This window comes from Homarus americanus, unplaced genomic scaffold (assembly GCF_018991925.1).
Source record: "Homarus americanus isolate GMGI-L3 unplaced genomic scaffold, GMGI_Hamer_2.0 scaffold4896, whole genome shotgun sequence".
In the NCBI taxonomy this organism is placed as follows: domain Eukaryota; kingdom Metazoa; phylum Arthropoda; class Malacostraca; order Decapoda; family Nephropidae; genus Homarus; species Homarus americanus.
In genome coordinates this window covers 4,448,205-4,459,403 of record NW_024749657.1, presented here as the reverse complement: position 1 = coordinate 4,459,403, position 11,199 = coordinate 4,448,205, and the positions used below count along the sequence as shown (strand labels likewise).

At 37.3% G+C, this 11,199-nt stretch overlaps 1 protein-coding gene across 1 annotated transcript; it reads left to right on the top strand.

The window, feature by feature from the left end:
* The first annotated feature begins 721 nt into the window (after positions 1-721).
* Positions 722-7,471, top strand: LOC121853460 (ubiquitin-conjugating enzyme E2 J1-like). The gene is made up of 5 exons (XM_042347604.1): positions 722-879; positions 2,469-2,674; positions 3,377-3,567; positions 4,152-4,278; positions 5,424-7,471. Exons 1-5 carry the CDS (start codon positions 849-851, stop codon positions 5,868-5,870), a joined length of 1,002 nt encoding a protein of 333 aa, XP_042203538.1. The 5' UTR covers positions 722-848; the 3' UTR covers positions 5,871-7,471.
* Positions 7,472-11,199: the final 3,728 nt, after the last annotated feature.

Sequence of the window (11,199 nt, the reverse complement as noted above, 5' to 3'; positions counted from 1 at the left end):
CAGTGCAGCTGTTAATTACACTACATTAGCAATATGGAGTCACTATGAAGCCTATTATGGTATAAGGCTGTCTGATAAAAATACTATGTAAACCAAAACTATTTTATAACAGAATCTAAAAACCTAAGAATATGTTGACATTTAGACAATTATTGAAGATCTATCAAGTTTGGGACTTGGGTGTTCACATGACCTTGGAATGGTTCCTATTACCTCATATCTTGTCATCATACAACTCACACAACAGCCATATGACACCTTTAATGTAGTTTACCCTTAAGATTTATATTTTATTTTAGACTTATATAATTATGGCGTGCAAACCTCAATTTGAATTCCGATGTAGAAGTAAATACCATAAGCCAGCACACAAATTATCGAGGTGACTACGTAGATGTCTTCATGTATTCACAGCATTTAATTTAAATTATCACAATATTTATCTCAAACCAATTTTAGATAGCTTTGAATATCATAAAGTAATATGTATAAAATTAAGAGATATTTACAATGGCTATTTTGGGATAAATAAAGAAGTTTTAGATATGTTAGGAGATTGACACTACGAGAGGTAAATAACTCAATACTTAGATGCCAAACCACAAAATTAATATTTATTGGTATTAATATTATCAGATATAAAATTCAGAGTTATTTATGATGGATTATTTAGGCTAAGAAGAGATTTTCTAGAAGTGATAAGAAGACATCTCGCGGGGAAGGATGACGCCGCCAGTAAACACAGGTGACGTGGGAGGACTCAAGACGTGGACACTGGCCGCTTAAAACTCCTCATTTCCCAACTTATCTCTTTATCATAAGTCTCAGCTGCACCTCACTACCGAACAATGGAGTCTTCTTACAATTCACGGTGTCCAGGTAAGTGTATTTGATCCAGTAAATAACATTATGGTGAAGGTTTATTGTTATTGATGATTTTGTTGCGTTGCTTAGGCTTCGGTGTAAGTCATTGAGACGTTATTTGTTTTCGCAGATCTATTTTCGTTTTATTTCAAGATTGTAAATACTACCAATCAAATAACAAGGGTTTAAAGCAATTTTTTTATTTATAGTTCAGTGATTTTGTCCTGGTAGGTTTCATAGGTAAACAGTGTACGGTAGACATCTCCAGTAATGATGGTGTTGATATATTGAAGATAAGATGTACCAACCAAACGTACCTAACCTGAACTGACCTGACCTGACCTAACCTAACCTAACCTAACCTAACCTAACCTAACCTGAACTGACGTAACCTAACCTAACCTAACCTGAACTGACGTAACCTAACCTAGTTGTGCACCTGAACCCAGTAATTTGGGATTTCTCCAAAGAAGATGAAACTTTCTTATCTCATGAGAAGGGCAAAAAGTGGACGAGTAATATGTTTTCTGTAGTATATAGGTCACCTCAAAAACTAAAAAAAAAACATTACCATACAAATTGCCTTGTAAATTTTGTGGCAATCATGTGAATGCTTCCATTACAAGAGCAACACTGTCCTCACTTGTTGACGTGTGAGGCCACACACACACATCAACAAGTGAGGACAGAGTGTGGGAGACCTCACACATCAACAAGTGAGGACAGTGTGTGGGAGACCTCACACATTAACAAGTGAGGACAGTGTGTGGGAGACCTCACACATTAACAAGTGAGGACAGTGTGTGTGTGTGTGTGGGAGAACTCACACATTAACAAGTGAGGACAGTGTGTGGGAGACCTCACACATCAACAAGTGAGGACAGTGTGTGGGAGACCTCACACATTAACAAGTGAGGACAGTGTGTGTGTGTGTGTGGGAGAACTCACACATTAACAAGTGAGGACAGTGTGTGGGAGACCTCACACATCAACAAGTGAGGACAGTCAAGTGAGGACAGTGTGTGTGTGTGGGGTGTGTGAGAACCACACACAAGTGAGGACAGTGTGTGTGTGAGACCTCACATCAACACAAGTGAGGACAGAGACACAACAAGTGAGGACAGTGTGTGGGAGACCTCACACATCAACAAGTGAGGACAGTGTGTGGGAGACCTCACACATCAACAAGTGAGGACAGTGTGTGTGGGAGACCTCACACATTAACAAGTGAGGACAGTGTGTGTGTGTGTGTGTGGGAGAACTCACACATCAACAAGTGAGGACAGTGTGTGTGTGACCTCACACATCAACAAGTGAGGACAGTGTGTGTGTGTGTGTGTGGGAGAACTCACACATCAACAAGTGAGGACAGTGTGTGGGAGACCTCACACATCAACAAGTGAGGACAGTGTTTGTGTGTGTGTGTGTGTAGGAGACCTCACACATCAACAAGTGAGGACAGTGTTTCTGTTGTAGTGCGGACATTTACGTGATCAACTCAGAACTATAAGGCAGTGTACTGTATACATTGTTTGAGACTCCTTGTAGCATACCCTATAACTATGATTAAATTTTATTTTACAATAATTGCATTTTTTAAACAGCTGTGAAACGGTTGTTCCGTGAAGCAAAGGAGCTTCATGAAGCTACTGAGGAATACTTTGCTCAGCCTCTTGATGACAATCTCTTCGAATGGCACTTCACTGTCAGGGGCCCAGCCGACTCTGAGTTTGACGGGGGCGTCTACCATGGCCGGATAATAATGCCTGCAGACTATCCTATGAAGCCACCAAATATTATATTTTTGACGGTAAGATAATACAGTATTTTCTAGGTGTACACTTTATCATATTTACTTCAAAGAGTTTTGAATACCTGTTATTGTGTTATAACATTTTTCCTACTCGTGATAATACCATCTTAACTTATGTCATTGTTTACAGTATAGTCACATGAAAAGGTTACAGGATCAATATTTGTTGTGGACACTGTCGCTTAACATAACATAACATTGAATAACCTAACATTGCATAACCCAACCTAACCTGGCATAGCCTAACCTAACATAACAACAAAATATAACTTAACTGCTTAACAGAACAGAACCTAATATAATCTAATATGACATTATATCATGTAACATAACCAAACCTAACCTAATGTATTCAAATATAACCTAACACTCTCATCTTACCAAGCCTAACCTAATATAACATAAGTCTATCATAATCTAACCTAACATAACCTAACCTGACAGTGGAGTGGAGAATTTGATGTTGCTAAAGGACAAAATAAATGAGGAGCCTGTGTTAACCTTTCCTCTGAATATTCACTACTGCAGCTACATATCTTAAAGTGGTGTGTGTGGTGGCTTTCTTATGTGGACTCTTATTAAATTAGATCTTCAGTGTTCCTTACCATCTCATATTATTCTTTCCACTCATATAAATCTTTTCCCAATGTGATGCAGAACAGCTGATGTCAAAAGTATAAACTTCTCATATCACTTCAGCCTAATGGAAGGTTTGAGACCAATAAAAAGATCTGCCTCAGCATCTCTGGTCATCACCCCGAGACTTGGCAGCCATCTTGGAGCATACGCACTGCACTCTTGGCTATAATAGGCTTCATGCCTACCCCTGCTAATGGTACCATCGGCTCCTTAGACTACACAGCTAATGAACGGGCCAAGCTTGCCAAAAAGTAAGTAGATTTGTAATGGAGTGATGTACTGTAATGGCATCTAATATCGTGTGCTTGACGGGGTGTTGTCGTCATTTATTTATGTGTTTTTAAATATCTTTATCTTGTACTGTGCTGTATTTCCTCTGCCATTTGATAATAGAGATTGACTCAACATTGATGTAGGGATTCACTCCAAACTTACAGCATAGTTAAGTACGTAAATTGCCATGATGTGGCGTGGTCAATGTTTTAGGGGTTGATTGTTACTGGAGACTTCATCCCTGGACAATATCTCATTAGTGCTGAGGCAAACTTTCTTTAAATTTACACTAACTGTAACAATTAGTGATTGCCTACATTATTAGAAATAACACAATCCACTCCTTATAACTTCAGTGCTGCATACAGTTATTCCTCACTGCAAGCAAGAATTTTATAATATTCTTGGATCATTAGTGAATTACTGTACTGTATAAGATTTTCATTTGAAGTGACACCCTGGTTGATTTTCTCTCAACACTTGTGCTAGAGATTGAGGGTAATTGGACTTCAGATGACTGCATAAAATAGCAATTGTTTTTATTTATTGTTTTACTCTTCAGGTCACTGGAGTTTGAGTGTCCTCAGTGTGGGTGTGTTAGTGCTCAGCTCAAGGAGAGGACAAGTGATAATAAGGAACTTCAGGAAGAAGCCAGAGAAGTCATGGGCCAAGTTGTTGTCACTGTCAGGGTGAGTTTGTTCATGTACACCGGTTTATGATTATGAAGCAGCCTTATTCCATCACTGTGTCTATATGACCTGCTTTAGTATATTTTGGATTCATTGTTGTGGGATGTTGGTGATACACATATCTCTCACATTTGGTCTTGGACAGGGACAGATGTGAGAAGGTTTTTATTCAGTGTGACACTATTGAAAATGGCAGGTTTTCACTAAGTACTACTGTTTCCTCCTGTTTTAGCACTGCACAGTAGAGGTCAACAAAAAATAAAGAATAAACTGACCACCCAAACAGCTAGTAAGTTGATAAATAGAAACCAAAGTTAAGGGAAGACTTTCAACTGACTGCAGCTATCTGGGGTTTAGTGTAACCTTGTACAATGTTATAAATACATAATCCTTGATATTCAATTACAGAACTGTTGAACATAGTACTTATGCAGTTGTGACTTGTCAAAAATGACTTATAGACATGTCTGATGGAAGGGGCACACCATAGACCACAATTGGAAGGAGTTCACTGTTGCAGAACTCAACTTATTATTAAACTAGATTGATTGGTTGTCAGCAAGTGAATGAAGTATTGTTGCTCTCAATTCTTGCCATCTTATGCCCTCCAGGAAAGGACTAGCAATACGGAGAACAACCATATGGCATAAGCTTGATAAGTTATGGTAGTTACATGGGGAGATGCACATGGCAGTAAGAGTGTAATGTACAATCCCTTCACTATGAGGAATGGAAAGTGTAACTAATGCAGTTACAAGTATTTTGTATCATAAAGACGATAACAAAGTGAATATTGGAGGTTTTATGCCCTGTCAAAAATGTGGAAAATATATATGGGGTAACCCTTGTTGTCTGTTTGTCTATACAACTGTTTGTACAAATGAGCTGATGTCTGGTACACCAGTGGCTGTACATACCCCGTAACTTGACAAACTGATGCTTATAAACGTCTATTAGTCACCCCATGCCTGTCTATGGTATTATTAGTTAAAAATTTGGTTTACATTTGTATATAGTTAATTGTAGGTGAATAACCTTTGCTGTTAATGTACAGTGTAGGGCATCTTGTGTCATAGTGATATAATTTTTGATACATAGTGTGTGAGGGTATAAAATACTGTACTAATGTCTTGTTATTGTTTTAGGTAGAAAATAAGGAAGGAAGTGAGGAGCCAACAACACCAGTTAGTGAAGACAGTAGCATTAATAACAGTAGCACTGACCTCACAGCATCCTGTAACCAACCTACTGCAGATGCTCTTTTTGACTCTCCACCCGAGCCTCCAGCTAATACAAAGACAGAGTCAAATATGCCACAAGCCACCAGTCAGATAACACTCCCTGGCAACAGTGCCTCCGCTGGTTCTCTGTCAGCCCCGGCAGTTGATCCAGCCCCTGAGATACTAATGGAAGGTATTGCTGCACATAATGGCAGGAGAAATCCTGTTTCTTCTGTTGCTGTTTCAAGTCAAGGATATCTATATAATATGATATTAACATCGGCCATATTCCTCTTTATTGGGCTAGTGATGAGGAGAATATTTCTCTTGGAAGGGGATACATCAGAGGAACTCGATGATGTTCTTCTCTGATGTGGATGAAATGCATCTCTACATCTGTGGTTGTTGCCATACACTGATACTCTCATTGTTCTATAGTATATATTTCCACCACTATGCTGTATATAATGTATCACATTCATACATGAAGTTCACCTTTTCCCCTAACTGTTGTTTTTAAGATTTCTTCAGAAGTATTTAGCAACAAGGGGGGAGTACTGCACTGTGCTGCTACACTAAAAGTGAAGTCTAAGGGATGCTTATGTTCTCTTATTATGTTTACAGTATTCCTGTGTAACCAGATTCCTTAAGGATAATATGTTAGTTTCCTAGTAACTGAAAATGCGAGAATGTACAGTCAACCAAAGATGCATCGACCCCACCTTGGCTCTCGTAATTACAATTTTACCTGGCAATACTTGGTGAAGTAAGGCTGTACGTAATGGGGATTGTGATTGGTGGATCTATTTTTGGCTGTATCACTGTCAGGATAAATATTAAACAATCCAAAGGTAGAATTTTTATAATAATAAACATTCATTATTTAAGATCATGAGAAGTTTCCAAATGTTTGTATATTTACTGGTAAGTAATGAAGAAAATATTAATGAATTGGCAGTGCAACTATAATCTGGGCTGTCACAATATTCCCACATCAAATTTCAAGAACACATGTTCCACATGTTTTTCATGAAGGAATTAATTGTCTTTACAATGTGAGCATTATATAATATAATTTGACCTAAGTTAGAGGGCAGACACAGTGTAATAGACTCAACTGACACAATAATAGCATGCAGTATCCCTACACCAGTGCCACATGGATCACCAAGTATTGCCAGGTAAAATTGCAAGTATGAGAGCCAGGGTGGGGTCGACGCATCTTTGGTTGGTTGTACATGACTGTGTTAGTTAAGCAACAGCATTGAAATTATAGTCCAAATTGCAGTGAAACTGCTTTGATAAAGTAACCTACCTTTAACAACTACACTAATATGTTACGTTTAACAACTACACTGATACCTTACTTTTAACAACTACACTGATAACCCATATTTAATGCATTTAACAAATTTTATTATGTTGAGGAAAAATAATGTGTAAACCATAAAGAATCTGTGAGTGTTTGTGGGTGTTGAGAGGTGAACACATAAGGTGTGTGGACACATTCCAGTATTCACTTCTGGAAGTTGTTAATATTGTTTACTCATTTGATGCATTTTGCTTATGAATAGTTGAGTTCTGGGTTTGGTTATTTCGAACTACAAAATTTGTAAAAAAAAAGTATGTATGAGCAGTTACCTGTATTATGGTATGTATGGTAAGTATTTTCACAAACACATGCTTAGATATAAGCATGATAATGTTGTAAGTGAAGGTGCATTGTTTGTTTCTAATGCTTCTATTAATAAGAGAAATTATTAGCTTTCACTTTGAGTAATTATGAGACTACTGTGCAAAATTTTCAGTTTCTTACTCATTAGAACTATTTTCCATGTTCAATTTGTGTATGACATGACTTCACTGCACAAACAAAGCAAGTGCCACAACTTGTTCACTCCTTGGACTTGACAACCATTGTTGTCATATTTGGAGGTGTTTGCAGTCTGAAATATTTAAAGGATTTGGGATGAGTTGTCTTTTATTTAGACTTAGGACAGGGCCGTAGGTCAACTGCTGAAGACCATGGTAAATGTTTGGCTTGGACTTGTTTGAGTGAGTGTCTCCATCTTGTATGTGTGAGATGCTGGATGTGTTTGTCTTTAGGCATAAGGCATGTCTTTTTATGTAACCTACCAGAAGCCAAGAAGAACTACTGTGAAGACAAATAGCCGCTGTGTGTCCATCACCATTCTACTCTCTCTGACTCAGTTTGCTAATTTATGTTACATAGGGTGTCTCAAAAAATGAGGTAGTTGAAGATTACCCACTACATGTACTTTATTTCTTGTGTCTCCAAGTTACTATTTCCATTGTGTTATTGATTTAAAATATTTAACAGGATAATACTGTCTTTGTAAACAAATTGTCACTTAATTTTTTATCACTTTGTCTTTTTTTGTCTTTTTTCTTTTTTTTTGCAACATTACTCTCAGATAAATTTTCTCTTGCCTTTAGCATATTGATAGCAAGTGCAAAACATTTTCAAACACTCACAATCACTACACATACATTAAGCGACCCTTAAATGGCTGGCATCAAATATAGAAAATAGTTATTGGGATGGTAGCCATCATCATAAGAAGTTAGCTGTAGGGATGACAGCCATCATCTGTAGATGTTTCATGTTCCTTCCTTGCATTCCATTTTCGTGCTTATGGAGGTGGAGTAGGGAATCCTTAGCCACTGGGTAAGGGTTAAGAGTGACCCACAGTTGTGTTTTAAACATTTGTGTGTAAGAAAAAGACTGATATTTCATTTATTTGGGGGAAATATTATTACATTTATATATACTGTACTGTATATTGCACTAATAAATGAATTGGAGCAGTGTTAACCTCCCTCTCTTTTTAATAATATATATACAGTACAGTAATGGTAAAGTTAATAATTTTTCATGATATTATATTGTGTGTATGATTAGGCACATTATTTAGAAAAGTCCCATTTTATTGTGAATGTTTTTATGCTGAGTGTTCAGTGCAGTGGTGGGTATTAGGTAAGTTTTGCGGGGTGCTCCATGTTTTCTAGATACTGTACCCGGTACCTTCTTTATGGGATAATAGTCACCTTTTAATCTTCAAGAACCTATTTATATACAGTGACCCCTCGTTTAACGAACACCTCGGTTAACGTAATTTCGATTAACGAACTGCCTTCCATAAGGATCTTCAATTCGGTTAACGAAAAAAAATTCCGTTAACGAAGTTCTTACGAACCGACCTCAACATGTTTTCGCTTGCACTGACCGGGCAACCAGCTTTAGTATCAGTCCGCCAATACATTAATCGGTTCTAGGGCTTAAATTCCTTACTATTTTAGTAAATATCAAGAAGTTTATACTATTCAATAATTTTAAAAGTTTAATATTCAATTTTTTAGTCATTTTAACAATTATTGAACATAATTGAAGGTAAAGTGACTAGTTTAATGCGCGGCATCCAGCCTCTTAACACAGCAAACAGGAGTTAGTCTTCTCTGTTTTCACTGGAGGTAACATCTTGCTTGAGACTCTCTTCAACTAAACGCTTTTTTTCTGTGTTTCCAAGCAAATTATTGGTCATTTTGAAATATATTTTACATATTGACAATATATAATGCAGTGCAGTGTTGATTTAAAGAAAATAATCTTGAATTACACCAAGAGCTAAAATTTTATGGGTGAAATGGCACCATGGGGTGACTTCTCTTCCACCCCAATGCCTTCTCTTCTTCCTTCTCCTCCACCCCCATTCTAAATCCCATCATCATCATCCAGGAGCCTTCTACATACACACCTCAAAGTAAGTGAACTTTTCTACCATTTTTGTTGAATTTAGGAAATTTTCGGTGAGCTGGAACCAATTACCCAAAAACCCATTGAAACAATGGTTTCGGTTAACGAACTTTTCGGTTAACGAACGACCTTCTGGAACGGATTGAGTTCGTTAACGGAGGGGTCACTGTATCTTTTATTTATTGTATATACAAGATATTTTTTAATCATAATTTGCTTGACATTATACAACTTGTGGTGACCAGTAAGTTATTTAGTGTTTCATGTGGTTATTGAACTTCATTATAATGTGAGGTATAAAATGATTTCATGAATTTCATATTTCTTACAAGTTAAGTACATATTGTTATGTAGTTTTTGTTACATATGGCTTATATTGTCTGGGTATTTATTCACATGATCCACTTGATATGAAAAAAATGTCTTGTGTGTATTTATGATCAAGATATGATAACTGTAACAATGTTATCACATGTTCGTCATCAGCAGGAAGTCTTGATCTATCATAATACCGGTACAGTATATCAAATTTAAGTTTAGACCATAATGCAAAATGTCAAATACTGTACGGTATGTTTTTATTTGTTCTTTGATCACTTGTTTCTAACATTTTTCCTTCCATATTAGTTACCTTAACATCAAGGCAGCTAATAAGGTTCATATATTTACTTTTATCACAAACTTCCCCTTGAGCTTGGAATTATACTGTAGTAAAATTACCATATTTTCCCACAAGCTATGCAAGACACGTTTTTCCTCTCCTTGGTTAACCCAATGGAGGATGTAGTACAGTATATTGTTATAGCAATTTTGATATTGGCGCCATAGTGTGGGTTGTACCCCAGGTTAGCTTTTGTATGGCAGGTAAGGTACAGGAGACAGTTAGCTGTTGTATGGCAGGTGAAGTATAGGGGACAGTTGGCTGTTGTATAGCAAGTGAAATACAAGTACTGTACACTGTACATGTGATAGTTAGCTGTTATAAGGCAGGTGAGGTACAAAGGATAGAGACCCTGAGATATTTAAATGAGGAGACAGTCAGTGTTGTTATCTATCTTAGCTTTGAGGAGCCACATTTGCGGTTACCAGCTTGTTTGCTGAACACCTCAGCAACCTCATTCGATATCATAAGACCAAGGTTCTCACAGGCTGTGTGCACATGATTCAGGGTGGTTTGTACTTCATGGTGAGTTTTAGTAGTACAGTATATGCAGTCTTAAGAAAGAAGTATCTTCCCTGCTTTGGCCGATGAATATTGAAACCTGGCAGATTATATTGAGTTAAATTGTGACTACATCTGGTCAGTTAGTACACTTGATTATATACACACTTCAAGTTGTTTAACGAATGATGGTTCAAAATAATGGACTTGCTCTTTTTTTAGTTGTGGAATATGGATTATTATCAGAGAAGGTAGGTAACTTTGAATCAGTGGTGTAACTGGCTACCCCTTTCCAAGGTTCCACAAGCCTGCCGACTGTTTGTGGGGTACACAGGTGCGTACGTCGGATGGCTCAACTTTTCCACAATGTATGTGCCCAAACTTGGGAAGATACTTGTTTCTTAGATTACAAGAATGTCATCTGCATAGCTAATAGTGATAGTGGTGGGTCTCTGTTGGATAAACTTTTAACTATGCGTTTATGAGTACATTGAATAGTGGTATTAAATATTCCACCTTGGAGGAGTGTGCCAGGTTGCATATCTTTGACTTCTCTTTTGTAATCCTGAAACAGTCCAGGAACCCTTCTGTTGGTGAGATAGCCACTTAACCATTGTAACAGTTGACCTATGTCCATTTTGCTTAGTTTATACAGTGTGTCGCCCATTCCCTTCTCGTTTTACTGGAGCGTTGCCTCAAAAAACTGGTTATTGAGCTTGTCTGCTGTCTTCTTGTAAGAGTTCACCGAAATCATCTTTGAGTCC

Bases quoted from the DNA above. Each gene is read 5' to 3' on its own strand.
- LOC121853460 (XM_042347604.1), top strand. From the start codon at position 849: ATGGAGTCTTCTTACAATTCACGGTGTCCAG. The intron at 880-2,468 runs GTAAGTGTATTT...TTTTTTAAACAG, and splicing joins TTACAATTCACGGTGTCCAG to CTGTGAAACGGTTGTTCCGT. The intron at 4,279-5,423 runs GTGAGTTTGTTC...TTATTGTTTTAG, and splicing joins AAGTTGTTGTCACTGTCAGG to GTAGAAAATAAGGAAGGAAG.